Source organism: Rhinoderma darwinii, chromosome 2, assembly GCF_050947455.1.
Source record: "Rhinoderma darwinii isolate aRhiDar2 chromosome 2, aRhiDar2.hap1, whole genome shotgun sequence".
Lineage (NCBI taxonomy): Eukaryota > Metazoa > Chordata > Amphibia > Anura > Rhinodermatidae > Rhinoderma > Rhinoderma darwinii.
The window spans coordinates 352,134,660-352,160,441 of NC_134688.1; the positions used below are offsets into that span (position 1 = coordinate 352,134,660).

General features: G+C 45.8%; 1 protein-coding gene across 2 annotated transcripts in view; it reads right to left on the reverse strand.

Moving 5' to 3' along the window:
- The window catches only part of GOLT1A (golgi transport 1A), a 30,870-nt gene extending 6,538 nt beyond the window's left edge, over positions 1-24,332 (reverse strand). Inside the window, exons 1-4 of one of the 2 annotated variants that reach the window (XM_075850703.1) lie at positions 24,233-24,332; positions 15,026-15,117; positions 14,762-14,940; positions 3,680-3,743 (exon numbers count right to left, since the gene is read on the reverse strand). In XM_075850703.1, the coding sequence (XP_075706818.1) occupies positions 3,680-3,743; positions 14,762-14,940; positions 15,026-15,117; positions 24,233-24,257 (360 nt within the window). In that variant the 5' untranslated portion in view covers positions 24,258-24,332. The remainder of the gene's footprint in view (positions 1-3,679; positions 3,744-14,761; positions 14,941-15,025; positions 15,118-24,232) is intronic. The other variant, XM_075850702.1, reaches the window with a different exon arrangement.
- Between the last annotated feature and the right edge of the window lie 1,450 nt (positions 24,333-25,782).

A 25,782-nucleotide genomic window follows, 5' to 3' on the forward strand; every position in this document is an offset into this window, starting at 1 on the left:
CAAATTATCTTGAATGTGCGCCATATTCACAGACATGGTGGACTGATATACATGAATTTGTCTCGTGTATTATATATTGGCATACAATATTCACTGAGCATTGCAATACAGGGCAGAAGTAATATGCCAAGTTACCAAATAAATGTTCCAGCATGATTAAGGGGTCTGGTATGTTATGAACTTAGCTGTGATAGCAAATACATCTAGAATATTTATATGGAACATAATAATTATGGGGGTGTCTCATCAGGACAACCACTGCCCATATGCCCTCTGGTGGACCCAGCACATCTCAGTGTATTAAATGGATATGAATTATTTGAATGAATGCAATGTAAGGGTATGTTCACACGGCCGTAAATTGCCAAAAAAACAGCTGAAAAATCGAAAGCAGAACGCCTCCAAACATCTGCCCATTGATTGCAATGGGAAAAACGGCGTTCTGTTCCGACGGGCCGTTTTTTTATGTGACCATTTTGAAAAACGGCCGCGTAAAAAAACGGCCGTGAAAAAGAAGTGCAGGTCACTTCTTGGGACGTTTTTGGAGCTGTTTTTCATTGACTCTATGGAAAACAGCTCCAAAAACGGGCGTAAAAAATGCAGTGAAAAACGCTGCAAAATCGTGAGTGGCTTAAAAAACTTCTGAAAATCAGGAGCTATTTTCCCTTGAAAACAGCTCTGTATTTTCGAATGTTTTTGAGTTTGCATGTGAACATACCCTTACACTATATTACCCCTGCAGCGTCTATATGCAGGGGAAACATATGGCCAGTTGTTGCTGACCACCGGAATATATGTAATCGGACCCATGATGAGCTGATTACGGGGCCGGCTTCGATAGTCATCATTGGTCCAGCCAATCTAACACCTGGCGATCAGCTGTTAACACTATGGAAAGCTTGTGGCCACTCATGCACCCATTTAGGGCATGCCCCCACGTGGCGGATTTCCTCCGCAACTGTCCGCATCAATGCCGCACCTAATCCGGGTTGCGGATTACGGCTGCGGATCTGCCCAAAATGTGCAGTAAATTGATGCGGACTAGCTGCTGCGGACTGCGGGAAAAGTGCTTCCCTTCTCTCTATTATCAGTGCAGGATAGAGAGAAGGGACAGCACTTTCCCTAGTGAAAGTAAACGACTTTCATACTTACCGGCCGTTGTCTTGGTGACGCGTCCCTCTTTCGGCATCCAGCCCGACCTCCCTGGATGACGCGTCAGTCCATGTGACCGCTGCAGCCTGTGATTGGCTGCAGCCGTCACTTACACTGAAACGTCATCCTGAGAAGCCGGACTGGAGACAGAAGCAGGGAGTTCTCGGTAAGTATGAACTTCTATTTTTTTACAGGTTGCTGTATATTGGGATCGGTAGTCACTGTCCAGGGTGCAGAAACAGTTACTGCCGATCGCTTAACTCTTTCAGCACCCTGGACAGTGACTATTTACTGACGTCTCCTAGCAACGCTCCCGTAATTACGGGAGCCCCATTGACTTCCTCAGTCTGGCTGTAGACCTAGAAATACATAGGTCCAGCCAGAATGAAGAAATGTCAAGTTAAAAAAGCAAGACGGATCCGCAGCACACATGACATGTGCATGACAGCTGCGGACTTCATTGCGGAATTTAGAATCTCCATTGAAGTCAATGGAGAAATTCCGCCATGAGTCCGCAACCAGTCCGCCACTGCTCCGCAACAGACAGAGCATGCTGCGGACACCAAATTCCGCTCCGCAGCCTATGCTCCACAGCGGAATTTTACGCATCGTCTAAACGAACACTTCTAAATAGAAGTGGAAGTCAATGGAGAAACGGCTCCGCTGCGGATTAACGCTGCGGAGTGTCCGCAGCGGAATTCAAGTGAAATTCCGCCACGTGTGAACCCAGCCTTAAAGGAATCGTGAGCATGTAATACATGGTTGCATTGAGTCTGCCAGAGTAGGAGCTACTTTTTGCAGTGACTCTCCAGTCTGGTAGATAGAAGAGGGTACCAAGGTCCATATTCCCTCGTGGGACATAAACAAAAGGACCAGTCCTTTTAAAAATAATTTCTTTCCAAAGTGTAAGAAATAACCATATATTAGTAACTTAGAAGCTAGAGCATTAAGAAAGAGGTACAAATAAATTAAAATAAATGGTGTATGTTATGTGTTTTAATGTGTGCAATGAATATAAAGAATGACAATACAAAATGCCTAGGCATACTACAAGCTGTTTTCTAGTAGTCAGAGTATTTATTTATTTTTCAGGTTTTAGTTTTCTTCTAAATTATGTATTGGTTTAGATTTCATAAATCAGGAGTCAGGGGAAATTGGTTTTGTTCTATATGTTACTTTTGTGTATGTAAAGCTTTTAGAACGTAAGCTATATTGTGGCTCTGATCTCCAACACATTGCTGCTCAAGGGCCATATTTAATGTAGTGCTCAGAAAGTGTCTATACCTTACAATGCTTCTAAAAAAAAATAATACAAAAAATACTCTTTTACTTTTATTATACAGAGTAGAGAAACCCTTTCCCCCTGATTAGTTTCTCTTACTTTACTTTTCTTTAATTTGTTCCAGAGAATTGCCTAGACTGGATCCGATTTATAGCTGTAAAATGTATTAAATCTGTTGACAGCGGATAGAAGGGGTGAAATCCACTGTAAGGGTATGTTCACACGTAGTGACCAAAAATGTCTGAAAATATGGAGCTGTTTTCAGGCGAACACAGCTCCGGATTTTCAGACGTTTTTGTAGCAACTCACGTTTTTTGCGAACTTTTTTACGGCCGTTTTTGGAGCTGTTTTTCAATGGAGTCAATGAAAAACGCCTCCAAAAACGTCCCAAGAAGTGTCCTGCACTTCTTTTGACGAGCCGTCATTTTACGAGCCGTATTTTGACAGCGACGCGTAAAATAAAGGCTCGTGGTAACAGAACATCGTAATTCCCATTGCAAGCAATGTGCATATGTTTGTAGGCGTAGCGGAGACGTTTTTTCAGGCGTAATTTGAGGCGTGAAACGCCCGAATTACGTCTGAAAACAGTGCGTGTGAACTTACACTCAATCCACAGCAGATTCTGCACGTATCATGCACAGTGTTTATCGGGAATTTGTTGTCGAAATGCTCTGAAAAAATGTGTGTGGGGACCCTAATGCTACCATTCACTAACAGCAAGCAGACATTTTGAAAATAGCAAGGAATAAATTATAGTAGAAAGTTTCAAATCTATTTAATTATACAGATATTAAGCTTTACAGAAATCAGAAAATCCTCTTAAGTTATGTATTTTAGGTCAGAAAAAATATACAATCTCCTTTTCCATAACTTTCAGTAATGTGGAAATGTTTCATAATTTTTTTCAAAGCAACAGATTGTCTAATAAATAAAGTGTTGGCAAATAATAAAGATTATCAGCATACCGATAACACAAATGTAACATTTATACAAATGTATGTATTTTATTAACTGGATAGTTGAGCTCTATTCGCACTCCCGTCAGTGGTTCTATTTGAAGCCTCTGTCGGCAGTCTCGGCAGATTTGACGCAAGCCACAAAGGAACCTGACGGTCTCTATTATAGGGCAACGAGATTCGTCGGGTACCGGTGGTATCGATCGTGCAACAGATCTGGCAGAGCGTTGGGGCTTCTATTATAAACAGAAGCCACAGCGGTAGTGGGAATTCGCCTTACGAGTATTACCTTGGTGAGCAAAGGAATATTGCCCAGTGATCCCAAGAATCCAAACACTAATGGAAAGAATCCTCTGTAAAAAAAACAAAAAAAAAAAAAAACACATCAAAGGAAACATTAACTAGAACTACCACCATAAAATGAAAATGTAATATAGCGTGTACCTCACGATAGCTGTACATAGAGTATGTATACCTGACCAAACACAGGCTTATACAAATACTAGTCTTTCTGCTGCATCTCCCAGTCTAGCTGGCACATGAAGCCTCTAATGTTACTTATCATGAATAAACGGTATTGCACACCAACTTGTTGTAGGTTCTCTGCGGAAGCGACCATCAGATGTTTGAAGTAGGCAAGAATTGGTACCATTTTGATCTGACTATGGAAAAAATAAAGCGTAGAGGTTCTATCCTGTCTCTAAGGTAAGGCTGTTACCATGCTCACAGGCTAAAATGGCCTAGCCCTTATACTAGAGGAATTACAATCTTTTCCCATTTTGATATTTTTTACACTCTTTCCTTAATAACATGAGTCCCACCGATGACACTGGCAATATGTCAGTAGAAATGCGGTCGGGACACAACAATGTATTTCTGATAAGGTGACTCCAGGGTTTAATAGGGATAGCTGTACTGTACATGATTGACCTTGTGCTACAGTGCTCTGTAGAGAGACATTGAAGGCTGTTACCTTAGGGACAGGCCACATAAAACCTCCACGCTTTATTTTTTCCACACTCACAGCGAACCAGATTTTAGGAAATATTCCCAGCTCGTACCCATTGCCGGTAACTCTTTTGATGGATCTGTCACCACAATAAATACAAATCTGGTGAATTACCATTTAAATGATCTATGTGACTTGTAATCACATTGTGATCCATTTATTACTCTGTAATGCAATCTGAGTTATAACTTGTTTACAGTTACTGTAATATTGCATATATATAATTTTTAATGTCTTTATTAAAGGTTATGTTTTAAGGACAACAGTTTCTCAGTGATTATAGTTTATTTGATTGTCCTACAGTATCACATATATTCTGTATTGTGTATCAAGTTGTATCTGGCAGCATGATACGTGGTACATCGCGGCCATACCCCGTCTGATTGTGCTGCCAGATATGACTTCACAAAGGTCCAGGATGGAGCAAAACGTCATTTGATATATCTGGATTAATCAATACCACGGATTCTTGTAACAGCAAAATGATCAACTCACTATAGAGATTAATGAACAGTTGTAAACTGATTTGCTGATTCAAAGATTCGCCATTTTATAGAACATTATAGAGCAGTTATGTTCAAAATTCTCCAAAACCTAATCTCAAACTTGCAGACTGGATTTACCAGTGCCCCCTAACTCCTGACAAGTCACAAAACAATTTGCGAATCAGCAAAAATTGAATCAGGTAAAACTTCATTCAGTTTGCTGCCCTAGCCCTTTATCTAAATACCCTGGAAAAAGTGCTTGTTAGTACCTCTTCTGGCACCCAGCACTTACCCACATACCCACATAGGTTCCCTACAGCTATGAACCTGGTTCCAATTAATACTGCCAGCCTCATAGTAGTGTCTGCCATAGGAATCTACATTAACAGTGACAGATTCTTAGTATTGTCATTCTCGCAATGGTGCCCATCAGGGTCTGACTAGCCCACCAGAGTACTAGAAGAACAATAATGAGCCCCTAACTAAATAGGGCCCAAACGCTCCAGGAGGAGATTATCCCATTTAGATCTGACTTTAAAATCACTTGCCTCTAGGATCTATTTCTTAGGGGTTCATTCACAAAAAGGATTTTAGGGTTTATTGATGATACAGTATGGTCATGCAGTACAATGATAACAACAAAGTGGACGGTCACGTACACACCTTCACAGCACGGGATGTGTGTGCGACTGTAAGGGTTAATTAATTTGTATTCACTCAATCTTGCACTCACATTCCACTCATGTTGCAAATTGAGCATAAATCACACTCCAACGCAATCCATACATCCCAGATACACAAATCGCTGCTGCAACCACGTACAGCGATGGCCTGGCCCACCAGATCCAACGGTAAGCCCAGGCAGCGAGCTACTTTTATCCAGAAGCAGAGTAGAGAGACATTGTCTCCCTGCCCTGCTGTTTACTCTTATAGGCAGGGCCGTCCGGCACATAACATTTATGGGCTGGGCGGCACGGGTCCTCCTCATGCCCGGTGGTGTCGCTAGAAGCAGGGCCCCAGTTTTAGGAACTGCCACATTCAATTGTATCTGCGTCCTCCACAATTGAATACTATAGGCTACAGGCCACGCTAAGGCCTGCAGCCTATAAGGCGCTGGGAAGAATCCCTGCGCAGGCCGGCGTGATGACGTCACTGCACCATGCTGGCCTTTGCAAGAGTCCCGTCTCCGAGCAGCTAATAGAATAAGTGCATTTGTGGTGGTGAAGTGGGGATGGCACACTATACAAACCTTGAGGAGGCCACCACAGTGTGGTGACCACAAAGTGAGTGAAAACTTTAAAGAAGTTTGCCCATCTTGGACATTTATGGCATATCCACAATATATGTCATAAACATCTGATAGATGAGGGTCCCACCTCAGGAACCTGTACCTATCTCTAGAACGGGGCCCCTCTTTCTGAATTTCTCGGCTCTCGCAGCTTTCTGGCCACTTCCTGATTAGATGGTCAGGAGTTAAGAAAAAAGCAAAGCTCGCTGAGCTACGCTGTTTCCATAACTCCCACAGAAGTGAATGGCATTTAAAGAAGCTACACTGCTCCGTAAGAAGAGCAAACCCCTTTACCTGTCCACTGAGCTCCACTCCAAACATTTTCTACAAACAGGGCAGCAACCACTAACTCCTAGTTCTTTTTATTATCAGTCAGTCCCCTTCATGACGCTCAGCATACACACCAAACAGTAAAAGCATCGGCAGGCTCAAGGGGCGGAGCTAGAAAAACCCTAACACTGATTGGCTGAGAGGCTCAACCAACCAGTATTAAACTTAATTTCAGCAGCACCACTATCCCGGATCAATAACTGGTCCAAAAATAGTGATGCTGCTTGCTAGGTGTGGCGTGCTCTATCTGGTGGCCTTGGTCACCTAGTGAGCTTCACTGTCAGATGTTTCACTGCATCTGACAGTGATGCTGGTTACTAAGACCACCAGACAGAGCAAGCCTCGCCAGGCCCCTGCCCTCCTAATACGTTTTCTAAGTAATAGATCTGTGATCTGTGCACTTTCGGCAACTCACAGATCGGGCCCCCTTCCTTAACATGTTATTGATGGCAGCAATAACTTATGTGAAGAAAGGGGGCCCGATCTGTGAGTTGCTGAAATTGCACAGGGAGGGAAGGGGGCCCCCCTCCGTCTGCCGCATGGCCGTGCCGATCTATGTGCCAATCTATGCACACAGCGTTTAGGGCAGCTGAGCAGGCCCCCACCCCCTCCGGGGCCCTGCGCAGCGTGAAAAGTCTGCAGCGGCGATATGTCCGCCCATGGATCAGACTCCAACCATGTGAACCAATTTTTTTATTGTAATAGTCTATAATATTCTCAGTCCTGGGTTTAGGTTCTAGAGTCGTCCAATAACTTATTAGGCAAATGTGATGTTGGGGATTGGACCGTGAGGTGAAAAGGTGGGGAGTACCGTGAAATTTAAATTGTTCATCATCCCTTAATTCCACTCACTATAGGTGTTCATTTTGGATAAACGGATGTACATCTGCAAATCCTTTGAAGTCACACTCTGTCTCTCCAACTGATAACCCCCCAGTCTTAATTCTGTTATCCATGATACATTGCCCCAGGGCCGATTCTAGCTTTTCTGCTGCCTGAGGCGAAAATTAAAATGGTGCCCCCAGATTTTGATTGACATCCCCTGGCTGATCTACATCACTAGCAGCCTCCTCCAACTCTGATGGGTTCGCCGTTGCCTTGTATTGGCATGCGCGGTGCAGCCAGGCATAGTACATCTCACTGCACTGTGCGTGCCCAAGTAGTACATGGCAATAGCGCATCCGAGAAAGTTAGAGGAGACTGGTATTATGTATAACAGCCAGGGGGATGTCAATCAAGCATGGAAAGGTGGGTTTGGAGTCAGAACTATGTGACACATCAGGATAGCGGCACCACCCCATGACCCTTTAATGAGTCATTAGCATATAGTGTGCACCGTTTTAAAAGTTGATTTTATAGATTTTGCTGCACCTGAAAAAAAATTACAGGGAAATGTTTGGAAATATTGTCAGGTCATGTATTACCGCATGGTGGCGGTTCAAGGGGTTAAAACTACCTGACAGGTTTCCATTAAATATACAACGAATTGAAAACAACTCCATCAGCCCTGCAATTCTGTTATTATAAATATATCCTATATAATTACAGCATCAGAACCAAGCTCAATATATATACAGCACCAGAACCAAGCTCAGTACATATATACAGCCCCAGAACCAACCTCAGTACATATATACAGCACCAGAACCAAGCTCAGAACATATATGCAGCCACAGAACGAAGTTCTGAAATAAATACAGCACCAGAACCAAGCTCAGTACATAAATACAGCACCAGAACAAAGCTCAGTACATAAATACAGCACCAGAACAAAGCTCAATACATATATACAGTTTCAGAACAAAGCTCATTACATATATATAGTACCAGAACCAAGCTCCGTACATAACACCAGAATCAAGCTCAGTACATATATACAGCACCAGAACAAAGCTCAGTACACATATAGAGCACCAGAACAAAGCTCAATACATATATACAATACCAGAACAAAGCTCAGCACATAAATACAACACCAGAACCAAGCTTAGTACATAAATACCATACCAGAACCACCCTCACTACATAAATACAGCACCAGAGCAAAGCTCAATACATAAATACAACACCAGAACAAATACAGCTCAGTGCAACCCCTGCCGTATAGGTTTGTACGGCGTAAAACTACAGTTCCCAGCATGGCCCGAACAATGGTAAGGATATGCTGGGAGTTGCTGTTTCACAAAAAAAAATCATACCATCCATCATCTCGCTGCAGATCATACAGAGACTACAGTACTGATTAGAGGCAGAACAAACATTTACATTAATTGAATCACTGGTGACAATCTCAGTTTCTAGTTGTTCTTTTTCTCTTTTTGTCTCCATCCGGTGGTCCAGACCACTATGATGACTTCTCCAGGCCACAGCCCATTTCTGCAGTTTGCTGCTCAGATGTCTTCAGCTTCTCACTATTTAAAGAGGCTCTGTCACCACATTATAAGTGCCCTATTTCCTACATAATGAGATTGGCGCTGTAATGTAGATGACAGCAATGTTTTTTATTTAGAAAAACGATCTATTTTCACCAAGTTATGAGCGATTTTAGCTTTATGCTAATGACTTTCTTAATGCCCAACTGGGCGTGTTTTTACTTTTGACCAAGTGAGCGTTGCGGAGAGAAGTGTATGACGCTGACCAATCAGTGTCATACACTTCTCTCCATTAATTTACTCTGCACATAGTGATCCTCCATTCTTCAATATGTGCTGTCACATACTCACAGATTGACGTTATTGAAGTGTCTTGACAGTAAATAGACATCGCGTCCAACAAGGACGGGATGTCTATTCACAATCCTGACACTTCGGTAACGTTTGTGTGTGACTTACAGCACAGCAAGTGTAATCTCGCGAGATCTCGCTGTAAATGACAGCACAGCGTGATCTCGATGTGTTATGTGAGTAAGTCACACACAAACGATACCGAAGTGTCGGAATTGTGAATAGACATCGCGTCCTGATTGGACGCAATGTCTATTTACTGTCAAGATGCTCCAGTAACGTTAATGTGTGTGCATGTGACTGCACATAGTGAACAATGCAGGATCACTATGTGCAGAGTAAATGAATGGAGAGAAGTGCATGACACTGATTGGTCAGCGTCATACACTTCTCTCCATAACGCCCACTTGGTCAAAAGTAAAAACACGCCCAGTTGGGCATTAAGAAAGTCATAACTTGGTGAAAATAGATTGTTTTTCTAAATAAAAACCACTGCTGTTACCTACATGAGCAGGTCTGCTGGGGCTGAAAGACGCAAGCGACGAGATGACGTCATCGCGCCACTAGCGTCGTTGAAAGGCACTGATTGGCAGGGCAGAATGACTTGCCCTGCCAATCAGCGCCTTTCAACAATGGAAGCGGCGCAATGACATCAGCATTGTTGAAAGGCACTGGTTGGCGGAGCAAGTCATTCTGCCCTGCCAATCAGCATCATTGTAAGGAACTTGCCCGGCCAGTCAGCTCTTATGCGTGTAATTGTATCTTCATCCTATAGACGCAGGTACAATTAGTGCAGGAGGGGGTGGCGGTGGTGGTTTCATTGGCGCCGCTGCCTCCTCAGAGAGGCAGCAGGCCGCCGCCTGAGGCGAGAAGCTCATCTTGCCTCATGGATGGTGCGGCCCTGATTTTCCCAAACAACATGTAATAAATGTCTGTTGCCACTTCAAAGGGCTTACTGCCTTCACTCCAGAATCAAATTATATTGTGGCTAGTTACATACATCCATAGACCACTTACATTACATGGATGTTCACTTGTTCTGTATAGATAGAATGTCAGAATCATTTTCTCTGGTGGAACTAAGGAATTCCAGATTAACACTGGTGCCCACTAATAATATAAGCCTCATAGTAGTACCCATTATTGATGGCAACCTTTACTCTTATTAATATTGCCATTTTCATAATAGTGCTCCTAGTATTGGCCATATTGACACTAGGAGCACTTATTGGACAGCACAGTGGCTTAGTGGTTAGCACTATTGCCTCGCAGCGTTGGGGTTCTGGGTTTAAATCCAACCAAGGACAACATCTGTTTGTATGTACTCCCTGTGTTTGCGTGAGTTTCCTCCCACACCCCAAAAACATACCAATAGGGAATTTAGATTGTGAGCCCGAATGGAGAAAGTGCGTAGGGACCTCTGTACAGGGCTGTGGAATATGTTGGCACTAGATAAGTAAGCAAGCAGCAAGAAATTTTAGTGGATCAGCCTATTACTAGCAGCCAAGTCAGCAATGACAGTAATGGACCCTGGCCACGTCAGACAGACCGGTGGTACAATAATCTGATTTGGCACTTAACACAAAAAAAATATTTTGCAATGAAGAAAAATTATATTACTGGAATTATAGTTCCCATCATAGCAAAATAACTTACCACTATTCTTCCTAATAGAATATTTAAATCTAACGACTGTTTAACTTCTATTTCATGCCACTGGATGTATTATTTATTAAAGCGGTTATGTGGGGACCGAAAATTATTAGTATATGAGTATACTGCTTATATACATTTCGGACCCAGAAGTCTAGTGACACAATCTATCTTCATGACGACAGGACTTGTCGCCGTGTGACCGGCCCCGCTGTACGCTATGTAAGCGCTGTACTACTGCTACAGCAATTACATAGCGTGCAGCAGGGCCGGTCACATGACCACGAATCGTTACATCATGAAGTTAGATTGTGCCACTAAACTTCCGGTCCCCGAGCAGCACTGTAAAAATCTATTAAAATCTCATAATCAGCGCGACCGGAGATCAAAATATATATCAGCAGTGTACTCCACTGGCGTAGCTATAGGGGTCGCAGCGATCGCAATTGCGACCGGGCCCCGAAGCCAGGGGGCCCACGGCCCCCCGCACCATATCAATAAAAAGTTACTACAGTAACTCGGGCCGCGGGCCCCTGTTACTATAGTAACAGACTGTACTTACCTTCCTGGTTCCGGATCGCAGCGGAGGTTCTGACGTCAAGCGCTTAGGGGGCCCATGAGACAGGATCACAGATTGTGTGATCCTGTCTGCTGGGCCCTGTATCTAAGCCAATCACATGGTAGGCTTAGATACCTGGCCCATGCGTGATCCTGTCTGCTGGGCCCTGTATCTAAGCCAATCACATGGTAGGCTTAGATACATGGCCCATGCGTGATCCTGTCTGCTGGGCCCTGTATCTAAGCCAATCACATGGTAGGCTTAGATACATTGCCCATGTGTGAGCCTGTCTGATGGGCCCTGTATACAAGCCTACCACACTGTAGGCTTAGATACAGGGTCCCACAGACAGTATCACACATGGGCCCTGTATCTAAGCCTAATACATGTGTTACTAATCGTTTTTTTTGTGTGTTTTCTTACAGGTTCGGTCGTTGGACTAATGGTCGATTCCAGGACTACTTCGATTACGGCTTTTTTTTTATTATCAATAAAATGGTTAATGAGGGTTGTGTGGGTTTTTTTTTTATTTCAATAAAATATTTTTTCTATGTCTCTGTTTTTTTTTAAACTATATTACTACCGCCTTAGTAATGGCCGCCGGCTGATTGACAGCGTCCATTGCTAAGGCGGGGCTTAGTGTTAGCCGATGCAGAGGCGAACACTAACCCCCTTTATTACCCTGGTACCCACCGCCACCAGGGGTGCTAGGAAGAGCCGGGTACGATTCAGTACCTGACCATCTGTAGTGATGGTCGGCCACTGGGGCGGCCGCAGTCTGGTAGTATCAGGAGGGGAAAGGCCAGATACAGTGACCCTTCCCACCCTGGTAATGCTAGCCTGCTGCTGTTTTATTGTATCTGGCTGGTTATGAAAAATGGGGGGGACCCCACGTCATTTAAAAAAAAAATAATAATAATTGGAAAGAACGATGTCGGGTCCCCCCCCCAATTTTCATAACCAGCCAGATACAACACAGCAGCAGCAGGCAGCATTACCAGGGTGGTAGGTGCCACTGTTTTTGGCCTTCCCCAGCCTAATACTACCAGCCTGCGGCCACCCCGGTGCCTGCCCGTCACTACAGATGGTCGGGTACTGGTTCGTACCCGGCTCTTCCCAGTACCCCTGGTGGCGGTGGGTACCGGGGTAATAATGGGTGGTTAGTGTTGGCCTTTGCACCTGCTAACATTAAGCCCCGCCTTAGTAATGGAGGTTGTCAATCAGCCAGCGGCCATTACTAAGGCGGTGATAATAAAGTTTAAAAAGATACAAGCACATAGAAAAAATATTTTATTGAAATAAAAAAACACAACCTTCATTAACCATTTTATTGAGAATAAAAAAACCGCCGTCATTGAAGTCCTCGTATCCGAAGTCCAACAACCGAACCTGTAAAAAAACAAACGCACAAAAATAATCAGTAACACATAAAGAAGCTAAATTATTATTCTTACCTTTCCTGGGTCCAGCGCTGGAGCCGCAATGTCAGCGAGCTGAGCCCTGTATCTAATCCTATCACGTGTGATACTGTCTGCTGAGCCCTGTATCTAATCCTATCATGTGTGATACTGTCTGCTGGGCCACTGTATCTAATCCTATCATGTGTGATACTGTCTGCTGAGCCACTGTATCTAATCCTATCATGTGTGATACTGTCTGCTGGGCCCTATATCTAATCCAATCATGTGTGATACTGTCTGCTGAGCCACTGTATCTAATCCTATCATGTGTGATACTGTCTGCTGAGCCACTGTATCTAATCCTATCATGTGTGATACTGTCTGCTGGGCCCTATATCTAATCCTATCATGTGTGATACTGTCTGCTGAGCCGCTGTATCTAATCCTATCATGTGTGATACTGCCTTTCCGAGCCACTGTATCTAATCCGATCATGTGTGATACTGTCTGCTGGGCCCTATATCTAATCCGATCATGTGTGATACTGTCTGCTGAGCTGTGTATCTAATCCAATCATGTGTGATACTGTCTGCTCAGCCACTGTATCTAATCCTATCATGTGTGATACTGTCTGCTGAGCCACTGTATCTAATCCTATCATGTGTGATACTGTCTGCTGGGCCCTATATCTAATCCAATCATGTGTGATACTGTCTGCTCAGCCACTGTATCTAATCCTATCATGTGTGATACTGTCTGCTGAGCCACTGTATCTAATCCTATCATGTGTGATACTGTCTGTTGAGCCACTGTATCTAATCCTATCATGTGTGGTACTGCCTTCTGAGCCACTGTATCTAATCCTATCATGTGTGGTACTGTCTGCTGAGCCACTGTATCTAATCCTATCATGTGTGATACTGTCTGCTGAGTCATTGTATCTAATCCTATCATGTGTGATACTGTCTGCTGGGCCACTGCATCTAATCCTATCATGTGTGATACTGTCTGCTCAGCCACTGTATCTAATCCTATCATGTGTGATACTGTCTGCTCAGCCACTGTATCTAATCCTATCATGTGTGATACTGTCTGCTGAGCCAATGTATCTAATCCTATCCATAGTTTATAGGGTCGTAGTGCTATAGATATGCTATGCTGTCTCCTATACACACATTTTTTTTTGGGCTGACACATGTATTGGGGCTATTTCCCCTGACATTTTAAGCCCTGAGGGTATGTTCACACGTCAGCTTCCATTACGGCTGAAATTACGGTGCTGTTTTCAGGAGAAAACAGCACCGTAATTTCAGCCGTAAAGGCATGTGCAGGCGTCTTTCGCTGCGTCCATTACGGACGTAATTGGAGCTGTTTTTCCATGGAGTCCATGGAAAATGGCTCCATTTACGTCTGAAGAAGTGACAGGCACTTCTTTGACGCGGGTGTCTTTTTTACGCGCCGCCTTTTGACATCGGTGCGTAAAAAAAATGACCGTTGGCACAGAACATCGTAGACCCATTCAAATGAATGGGCAGATTTGTGCCGACGCTTTTGAGCCGCATTTTCGGACGTAATTCAATGCTAAAACACCCGAATTACGTCCATAAATAGGGTGTGTGAACCAAGCCTTAGTGACGCCCCTGGCTGCTAGTGCTGCATTGTTGGGTCACTTAGGAGACCCAGCGATGCAGCTGAAAGCTGCGGACCGTCGGCCATGAGGAGTTTGCGTGGGGGGGGCCCAATAAGAACTTTTGCATCGGGGCCCATGAGCCTTTAGCTACGCCCCTGGTGTACTCATATACTGCAGTCAGTACACTGCTAATAATTTTCGGTCCCCACATAACCCCTTTAAAGATGATTATAATGTACAAACACAGTAAATATACACATAAGACCTGTATTATATCTTTTAACGGGTATTTACCTGAAAAGACTGATAAAACCATAGAATTCACAAAGCATTCCTATCAGTGGCCATCGAAAAAGAACTAGCAGTGCTCCCCCTAAAAAGAAGGAGCTGCCCCTTAGTTTGTGTCGTTGGAAGAAGAAACTGAACGTCCGTCTGAGGCCTATAATCAGTGCAAGGCCTGACAGGAACAGAATCTACAAGTTGAACAGAGAAACATGTTTCAATTAAATCTTTTCCGATTATTGTTGCGGGTTAATAAGTAAACCAGAAAATACTTACATTTCCAAAAGCTAAGAGAACACTGTCAAAATAGAGTAAAACACCAAATATTAGGAAGAAGATACCAAATCCAGCCAAACCGGCACCAAGCTCTGCAAGAGGAATGAGACCAAAAATTAAGTAATTTAAATGTTTATGAATGAAAAGTAGTCACAGTATCAAAGTATGCAGTCTACGCGTTTCCAGCGTTTTGTACAAGCAGCAGGTCTATGGAAGTGGAATGTGGGGATCGCATCATGTACAGTGCAGATCAAGAGGCTGGACGCAGCCTGCAGGGCTTAAGGGGAAGCCTCCATGACCTCCCTGGTAGGGAGAGGGTTAATAGTTAAGGGAGTTGGAGGGAGAGTTAGGAGGAGGTGGAGGAGGGACAAGGAGGAGTCAGGGGGCCGTTGCTGAGCTTCCCGCTGTTTTCGGCATTGAGCCGGAAGCAGCGGGAGAAGTAACACAGGGAGAGACAAGCTCCCCGTTGCCCGCGCTACTCCCTATGTCGGAGGCATTATTATTAGAGCGGCTGCGTGCCGCTGCTGTGCACCACGGTCCCGGATGGCTGGAGGAGACCGTGGCTGCATTAACGAGGATCCCGGACGCCATTTCGCCACGTCAGGCCCGGCATTCGGGGTCTGTTGCAGGGGACAGGCTCCCCTCCCCCGGCCCCCTTCCTAGCCTTACTATGGCGGCGGGGGGGAGTCGGCAACAACCGCTCCTGATCGGAGCAGGCAGAGAGCGTTGCCGGGGGTGACGGCGACTCAGGCCGGGTCGACCCGTCCCTCCCGGCGGTCCCGACCTCCAGAGCGCCTCAGTCCTGAGGCAGTCCCGCGGACACGGCGTCGCAGAGGGAGCCCGATCTCGGACGCTGCAGGCCAGGCAGCTGGGAGGACCGCCCCTTCCCAGGCCCTGCGTCCTGGCAGGAATCCCAAGCCGCGACGGGGTCCGGCGGTATGCAGGGAGTCGCAGGCCGGGCTCCCTGTCACCCCTCCCCCATCGGATGGAAGATTCGGAGGACAAGGTACGGCCGCCCCGCCTGGTGATGTTCCGGCCAGGGGGCAGGCTTCTTCAGGGTCATCAAGACGGACGCCTAGATCTACAGCGACGTCGAGGCAACAGGTCCGGTCGGAAGTCTGGGTTCCAGCGGTCGGGCGGCAGGTTGCCGGCCCATCGGTCAGCGCTTCATCATCTCCATTCCAAAGATGTTGGTGGGATGGCCAGTCGTCTGCGAGAGAAGAGCTGGAGGAAGGTGAACTGGACGCGTATCGTCGAGGTCAGGATGGTCCGGCTGACGGGAACACAGCGCCTGTGCAGCCCGGTGAGTGTATAACTCCATCATTGTCATATCCAGCGATTTTTATGTCGGGTGTCGGCGGGGGGGTTGCTAGCGTCGCATCGGTGGCCGGTAGTGGCGCGGGCGGGCGTGATGGCGCGGGTCTGGCAGATTTAGTGGGTTGCTTGAAAGAGCTGGTCGGGCGCCTAGATAGGGCGGTGGCGCCGGTAGTCACGGAAGTGTCCCCGGCGGTAGTTTGGGAGGGACGTGGGATTGTTACAAGCACGGCCCGTAACGGCGGTTAGAGAGGCGGTCGCGGTGTCGGTACAGACGGAGGCGCAAAAAGATGGCGATCGGGTGCGTATTGATGATCGTGCTCGCGGGGAGGTGTATGTTTGTTTCGAAGGTCCGTTGGGGGCGCATTTAAAGCAGGAGGTGCGTGAGCGGATATGGAAGGACGAATATGTTGAGATTTTTTTTCTCTTGCCGCTCGCTAAATTTAATTTGGATAAGAGCAAGCGGGACGAGAGTAAAAAGGACGAGGAGGAACGGCGGCGGTATAGGCTTATCCCGCAGACGTTCGTTAATTGGTCGCAGGCGTTCGCCATATTAGCAAGTGTGATAGGGAAAAAGGCGCCGGAAAATTGTTCGGCGTTGTTTTGTTATTTTGATGCCATTGGGGAGGCTCATAGGGCGTATGGGGGCCAGGCGTGGCTGCGATACGATGAGCAATTCCGTCAGCGGAAAGCGGTTCGGCCGGCGATTGGGTGGGACCAGAAGGATATTGCTCTCTGGTTACGGGTTACGGCTCCGGTTAGGCAGTCCTTTCCCGCGAGCGCCGGCCAAGGAGGCCAGTCTAGTCAGGTTGGACAAGGCGGTGGGGGAAAGGCGGGGATTTGCTGGCAATTTAATGAAGGCCAGTGTAAGTTCGGGGCCACGTGCAAGTTCAAGCACGTGTGTTCCGAGTGTAATGGTGCATCACACGGGGCGGCAAAATGTATGCGAAAAAAGAGGTCAGGGAACCAGTCCTCCGCGGCTGGTCAAGGGGGTGTCACCGGTGAGGGTGGAAAAGATGGCCCCTTATCTAAATGAGTATCCGGATAGGGCGGCGGCTAAGTTGCTTTACGAGGGGTTTTGTGTTGGTTTCGTTATTCCTCCGCCTCCTTATGAGGTTCCGGTTACGCGGAGGAATTTAAAATCGGCTTACTTGCATGCCAAGGTCGTGTCGGACAAATTGTTAAAAGAAGTTTCGTTGGGTCGCATGTCGGGGCCTTTTGTTGATTCGCCAGTAAAAGATTTAGTTGTGTCCCCGTTGGGTATTGTTCCTAAGCGCGAGCCCGGAAAATTTCGTTTAATTCAACACTTATCGTATCCCAAGGGTTCGTCGGTAAATGACGGGATAGATCACGAGTTGTGCTCCGTAGTCTATACCTCATTCGATAAGGCGGTGGGTTTAGTGCGGGCTGCGGGTCCGGGCGCGCTGCTAGCAAAAACCGACATCGAGGCGGCGTTCAGGTTGTTGCCAGTTCATCCAGAAAGCCAACGGCTGTTGGGCTGTTTTTGGAATGGGGCTTTTTACGTGGATCGGTGCCTTCCGATGGGGTGTTCCCTTTCTTGTGTATACTTCGAGGCGTTTAGTAGCTTCGTGGAGTGGGTAACGAGGGGAGTATCCGGGGTCGACTCGTTGATCCATTACTTAGATGATTTCTTGTGCGTTGGCCCGGGGGGTTCGCCGGTTTGCGGTAATTTGCTTTATGCACTACAGAAGGTGGCGAGGGATTTTGGGATCCCTTTGGCGCCAGAAAAAACGGAGGGCCCGGTAGCGACGATTTGTTTTTTGGGAATTGAAATAGATTCGGTGGCAATGGAGTGTCGTCTCCCTGCGGATAAGCTGGGTGCTTTGAGGCTGGAGGTACGGCGGGCTTGTAGACTGAAAAAAATGACGCTGCGGGAGCTTCAGTCGTTGCTGGGGAAGTTGAATTTCGCCTGCCGGATTATGCCAATGGGGAGGGTGTTTGGTAGACGGTTGGCGGCGGCAACGGCGGGAGTGCGTGTGCCGCATCATTTTGTGCGGCTCAAGGAGGAGCACCGAGCTGATCTTCAGGTTTGGGATGACTTCTTGGGCCAGTACAATGGTCGCTCGCTGTGGATGGCCCCAGCGCAGGATACGAGTGATTTGAATATTTTTACGGATGCGGCTGGGGCGGGCGGTTTTGGAGCTTACGGGGGAGGTCCGTGGAGCGCGGGTCAATGGCCGGCTAGTTGGGTGTCCAGTGGACTCACGCGGAATCTGGCCCTGCTCGAGCTGTTCCCCATCGTGGTGGCGGCGACCATTTGGGGGGACAGGCTCAGGGATAAGAAGGTTCGTTTTTACTGCGACAACATGGGGGTGGTGCTGGCCATTAATAACATCACGGCGTCCTCTCCTCCGGTAGTTCAATAGTTGCGACATTTAGTGTTGGTGTGTTTGTCGTTGAACGCGTGGGTGGTGGCGGTGCATGTGCCGGGAGTACGGAATTGTATCGCTGATGCTCTTTCTCGCTCGCAGTGGGACCGGTTTCGGCAATTGGCACCGGGAGCGGAACGTATCGGTTTGGCTTGTCCGGAACATCTTTGGGATCTGGTCTCGGTCCCGTAGAACAACTGGTACAAAGGTCTTTGGCGCGCACGACGTGGAGTGCTTATTCTGCTTGTTGGAGGCGGTGGGAGGAGTGGGTAAGAGCGTTGGGTGACGTCAATACGGATAGAGACAGGTTGGTGGCACTTTTGTACTGGTTAGGGGACGCCTGGGAGGCTGGGTTTTCAGTGGCAAAGGTGAACCGGTTTATATCTGCGGTGGCGTTTGGTTTTAAGTTGCGAGGCTTTCAGGATGTATCTAAGGAATTTCTGGTGCTACAGGCTTTGAAGGGGTTGCGCCGAGGTAGAGTGGAGGCGGATAGTAGAAGGCCTGTGTCGTTTGCTTTGCTTAGCTCGTTGGGCGGTTCATTAGCATCGGTCTGTCGTTCTTCAGACGAAAGGGATTTGTTTCGGTTAGCTTTTTCGTTAGCGTTCTTTGGGGCATTTAGAGTAGGTGAGTTGGTGTCGCCAAGTACCAAACAGGCAGGGGGGCTGAGATCTGGGGAAGTGAGCTTATTCGCAGATCGGCTGGAGGTATGGTTGCGTCGGTCAAAAACTGACCAATTAGGGAAGGGTAAGCTGATAGTTTTGTTCGCCCTCCCGGGGTCGGTTATGTGCCCAGTAGAGTGCATGCAGGGTTTTTAAGCCGCGAGCGGGGTCTCCAGATTTGCCTTTGTTACGTCATGTGGACGGGTCGTTTTTGTCCAGGTTTCAGTTTGGAGCTGTATTTAAAAAATGTCTGACGGCGGTTGGTGTCGCGGCGGGCTCATATTCATCTCATTCCTTCAGGATTGGCGCAGCAACTGAAGCGGGGCGCTGGGGGTTGGATGATGAAGGGGTTCGGCGCATTGGTCGTTGGGAGTCCAACAGATTTAAGTCCTATGTCCGCCCCCATTTGTTATGAGGTTTGTTGTTAACGCTTAAGAAATGTTTTATATGGTGGTGTCTAATTGTTTTTCTGTTTCAGATTCGCCTCCGTGTTTGGTGTGGTTGCTGGGTCATTCTTACGTGCACCCGGACGGTCGCCAGTTGCGCATTCCGCGACAGGATGCGGTGGTGCATTGGCTGGGATTTAGAGGTATGTCATGGAGCAGGGTGTTGGCGGAATTCCAGACATATGCCCGGCTTGATAGGGTTCCGGAGGTCTTAGTGTTGCACGTGGGGGGGAATGATTTAGGAGTCCGCCCCTTTCGTGAGTTGGTGCGGGACATCAAACACGATATGTTGTGTTTGTGGGTTTCTTATCCCAAGTTGGTGATAGTGTGGTCGGACATAGTCCCGAGGAAACATTGGCGGTTGGCTAGGTCAGTGGAGAGAGTCAATAAGGCTCGCATTAAAGTTAATCGGGCGGTGTCCCGTTTTGTAGCAAAAAACGGGGGCATTTGCGTGCGGCACAGGGATTTGGAGTCAGGAGTGGGGAACTTCTGGAGGAGTGATGGGGTTCATCTGACCGAGGTTGGCATTGATCTTTGGAGCTTGGCGATAGCAGAAGGAATAGAAAGGGCGGTGGTGGTGTGGCGTAACTCACAGGCTTAAGGTGGTCAAGGCCTGTTTCGCTGTGGCGGGGGGAGTCCTTGAGGTCAGTCAGTACAAAATGGTGGGGGGGGTCGCATCGGGGGTATGCGTCCCCCAAAAAAGGTACATGGTTGAAGACTTAATCGGGTGTTATCCCTTTGAAGTGGTCTTCTGGTGGAAGGTATATCACTTGAAGGCTTCATCGGGTGTTATCCCTTTGAAGTGGACTTCTAGTGGTCGGTATATCACTTGAGGGCTTCATCGGGTGTTATCCCTTTGAAGTGGACTTCTAGTGGTTGGAGCCATCTGCAGAGGTGAACGGTGCTTCCGAGCTGGTTGACGGCTGGAGGTAATTGGTGGTTTGCAGATTGCTAACTCGGTGTGTTCTTAAAAAAGGAATATCTGAGAGGGCTTCAAGGACTTCCTCTGCTCGGGTTAATGTTAACGTTAAAATTTTTATTTACGATTCTGACCCATGTTGGGTCATGTGAATTATTAGGAGGAATTCTCTGGTGGATTCCTAACTAGTTATCCGAATGTTTCGGATTTAAATTGTTTTTATAAAACTGTGAAATTAATAAACGGCTGCTGTGGCCATTTCACATCCAACCTCGGTGTCACGTGTCTTTCCTAAAGGTAGGGGTGGAGGGATAGGATGGGTAAGGGAAGGTTCGTTAACACACGACTCTACTTAGGCAGGTCATGTAAAAGTTTGATCCTCTGCTTGTGTATTCATGTACTGAATCAATACCATATTATTAATTTTAAGCATGGACCCCGTCTAAGGTAATTCTAGAGCTTTAATAAGGGACCAGTAAGGGTGAAGTCACACATGGCATAAAAATACGCCACAAAATATGCTACAGTAATTCCACAGCAAATTCCGCAGCAGAATTACTGTTGTGGCTTTTGTGGCAAATTTGATGTGTATTTCTGCTGCATATTTCATTGTTGAATTTCACATAGCATTGAACTCTATGATGAAATTCTGCATCCAAAATCTGCAGCACATACAGAAATGCTGCGTAAAGTATTTTTGCAGTGGCAAAATTTAAACAATGTATATGTTGCAAAGTTTGTTTTCACCCATAGGAATACATGGTATAAATATAGCAACCGATTTTTCTGCAACTAAAATTATGCCTGTAATTACAACTGCAATATAAATGCAATTATTTTTAAAAGGGGTTCTAAATTTTAACATGTCCGATTCTTTATTTTCCCCTTATAAAAACTGTTCCAGTGCATCCTGGCTGAGCCGAATAGGCTTGCTGTCAGTGTATAACTGACAGCTCTAATACACTGCACTATGTAGGTAGTGCAGTGTATTAGAATAGCGATCAGGGCTTCATGTCTTCAAGTCCCATATTGGAAACCAAAACAAAAGAGTTAAAAAGTAAATAAAAATGTTGTACAAAAGTATAAAAATAAAAGTTTCAAGTTAAAAAAAAACAATAACTGCCTTTTTTCCCATAAGTCTTTTATTATAGGAAAAAACAGAAAACATTTTTAAAAAAATACATATATTTGGTATCGCCGCGTCCATAACGACCCAAACTATAAAAAATATCACGTTATTTTTCCCGCACGGTGAACACCTTAAACTAAAAAACAATTCCAGAATCGCTGTTTTTTGGTCACCACCCCTCTCAAAACATGGAATAAAACTTGATCAAAAAGTCACATGCACCAATAAAAACTACAGCCCATCCCACAAAAAAACAAGACCTCCCACAGCTTTTTGGACGGAAAAATGAAAAAGTTATGGCTCTCAGAATATGGCGACACAAAATATAAATGATTTTTAAAAAAGTGGTTTAATTTACTATTTGACCTCAAGGCCCTGCAATTTTGGGTCAATGCTGTGAAAATCATCAAAATAGGCCTCAAATGCATATGCTGCTCTTTCACTCCTAAACCCTATCATATGTCCAGGCAACTGATAAATGCCTTGGGGGTGTGGTTTCCAAAATAGGGTCACTTCTCTGGGGTTTCCACTGTACTCTGGTATCTAAGGGAGTTCTGCAAATGCTACATTGCACCCTAACACCTATCCAGCAAAATCACTTTTGGGGGGTTTTGGAATAGGTTTTGGAAATTTCCTTGAAAATGTGAGAAATTGCTGCTAAAGTTATAAGCCTTGTAACGTCCTAGAAAAATAAAAGGATGTTCAAAAAATGATGCCAACATAAAGCAGACATATGGGAAATGTTAAGTAGTAACTATTTTGTGTGGTATTACTATTTGTCATACAAGCAGATACATTTAATATTAGAAAAGTACTAATTTTTGCAAATGTTCAAAAATGTTAATGTATCGACCAAATTTTATGACTAACATAAAGTACAATGCGTCACGAGAAAACAAGCTCAGAATCGCGTGAAAAAATAAGCACATTCTAAAGTTATTATCAGATAAAGTGACACATGTCAGATTTGAAAAAAGTGACCTGGTCCATAAGGCCAAAACCGGCTGTGTTCTTAAGGGGTTAAAGCCCACCCAACTTTTAGGTGACTTTTCAGAATAAGCTGGCATTATTTAGCAGTTTTCCTCTCTGCGGGCTCTAATTCTCAGTCGCTGGGTTAGTGGGCGGAGCCTAACGTCCATAATGTTTTCTGTACACTGCACACATAGTAGAGGAGAATCCTGCTCAACTATTTCTATCTATCACATATATATATATATATATATATATATATATATATATATATGTATATACATATATATATATATATAATCTGCAGCAGCATGGAGGAAATTAAGCAGCAGTACAGACCAGTGTAGCTGAGAATTCAGCACTGGGGTGACATAGAAATCTTGCCAGCAGCCTCTGTCTTTCTCACTCTGCTCTTGCTTCCTCCCCCTGCTCACCCTTCCCCTTCTGTAGACTTACATGTATTGCTGACTTTCTATTTCTCTCTGCTCCCTCCTGCTCCCCCTTCCTTCTCCATAGAATTGTACAGTGACAAGTGAAGTGGCAAACCTCCACCTTCTGCAGCCATCAATTCTGCTTTGTAACCAGGGACGGACATTGCTTGACAACAGGGGGTGGACAGCAGATTACAGGAAGGGAGACACCTAGTGGCAGTAACTTCACACATCATTTGCATGGATAAAACAACTACTATAACAGGCTTACCAGGCTTACCATTAGATTACCATAAGTTATTTAAAAAGTTAGTGTCCATTTAAGGGCCGCCATAGGCACCAGGGCCTGAGTGTAACTTCAGCACCACCAGGTACGCCAATGTTCCCCTTATTGAAACATGCACTTTCAATTAAGTCAAACATGCATGTTTAATAGTTTTGCTCACAGCTATTGCATGCCTATGGTGAGTGTAAGAGCAGAGAATACAGTGCTTTATTTTAGAATATGTCTTGTATTACAAAAGAGCCTTAGAGATAAGATCTCTGTTATATCTTCATAAAGGAAGCTAATCCAGGCAGACGCATACAAAGACTGTCTATGAAGGGATCTTGCCAGGAAGCTTCTCTGAGGCTTGAGTATATAGTATGTTAAAAAAAAACAAAAAAACAAACGAGTGCACATTGGTGGTTCACAAGATCTCTTTTGCACATCTTTGTAAAATAAGACATGTCACAGGAGCAGAGTACAGTATGTTCTGTGCTCATCATGTGAGACTTCAAGAGGGGATACATCAACTTGCAGACATCAGTACATGATAGTGAAAGAATAATTAGCGGAAATAGAAGAGACATTATATTAATAGATATGGTCAGAGACATACGCTTTATACTTTCAATCACTTCAATGAAGGCAGAGTTTAAAAGGATTTACCAGGTGCTCTCACACTCACTCTGTATTTCGCTGATCATTGTCATTCAATGTAAGGGGACACAGCGTCTTTCCTTCTACTTCCTAGTTTACGTGTTCGATCCCAAATGACCCTTGGAATATGAAGAAATCAACAGGAATGTTGTATGCAGCAGGGGCTATGATGTAACTAGAGCTTTGTATGACAATGTGTCACTACACAGTTCAATCTATCACAAGATTTGGCAAAAGCAATGTGTGACACCATGATACCAAGGCGGCCGCAATGTGACTGGGCATCTAAACCTCTTTCATGCCACTCCTGACTCCACAACCCCATGACAAACAAGATACCAGGATTAAGATGGTCCTGGATTCCTATCACCAAACCTCCCAACTTTGTAGTATTGTCAAGAGGGTCAACTTATGTGGTGGGTGAAGCAAATTATTTTCCTGTTAAGCCACGCCTCCAGTGGCGTAACTACCGCTATGGGGCCCGCAGCATGAGACCTTCAGTGGCGTCGCGCTGTAGCAGCCATAAGGAGAACGGGGGACCGAAAGTCCCCCGAAGTTCTCCATGACAAACCTTGGACTTCCGGGGTCTATCTGCAGCTCCATAGAAATGAATTGTGCACTGGTCGCGCTTGTGCGCATCCGTGACCAGCGCACCTTTCATTTTTATTGAACTGCGCAGACGCCGGAAGTCCGAGGTACGTTATCTAGAGGGGGGGTTCTGTATGGTGTTATCTACAGGGGGTCTCTGTATGGCATTATCTACAGGGGGGACTCTGTATGGCGTTATCTACAGGGGAGACTCTGTATGGCGTTATCTACAGGGGGGTCTGTATGGGGTTATCTGCAAGGGGGTCTGTATGGCGTTATCTACATGGGGGGTCTGTATGACGTTATCTACAGGGGGTGTCTGTATGGCGTTATCTACAATGGGTCTGTATGGCGTTAATTACAGGGGGGTCTGTATAGCGTTATCTACAGGGGGGTCTGTATGGCGTTATCTACAGGGGGCTGTATGGCATTATCTACAGGGGGCTGTATGGCGTTATCTACAGGGGGGATTGGGGCTGTAAGACGTTATCTACAGGGGGCTGTGTATGGTGCTATCTATAGGGGGGCGCTGTGTGGTGGAATCTATAGGGAGGCACTATCTACAAGGGGGAGGGGGTTGTGTGATACCCAGCGGAGGGGGTGCCCCAGTCAAAAGTTTGATATGGGGCCCAGTCTTTCCTAGTTACGCCCCTGCACACCTCTAACACCGCCCAAACCATGCCTATGTCCTAGTGGGTATACACCTGTCAAAACACACATACAGTTGCTGAAAAAACCCACATAAACCTCCATAAAAAAACACCACCAACAACTTAAGAAACCTCAAGCTGTCTGGCGTTTGGTTTTAAGTTGCGAGGCTTTCAGGATGTATCTAAGGAATTTCTGGTGCTACAGGCTTTGAAGGGGTTGCGCCGAGGTAGAGTGGAGGCGGATAGTAGAAGGCCTGTGTCGTTTGCTTTGCTTAGCTCGTTGGGCGGTTCATTAGCATCGGTCTGTCGTTTTTCAGACGAAAGGGATTTGTTTCGGTTA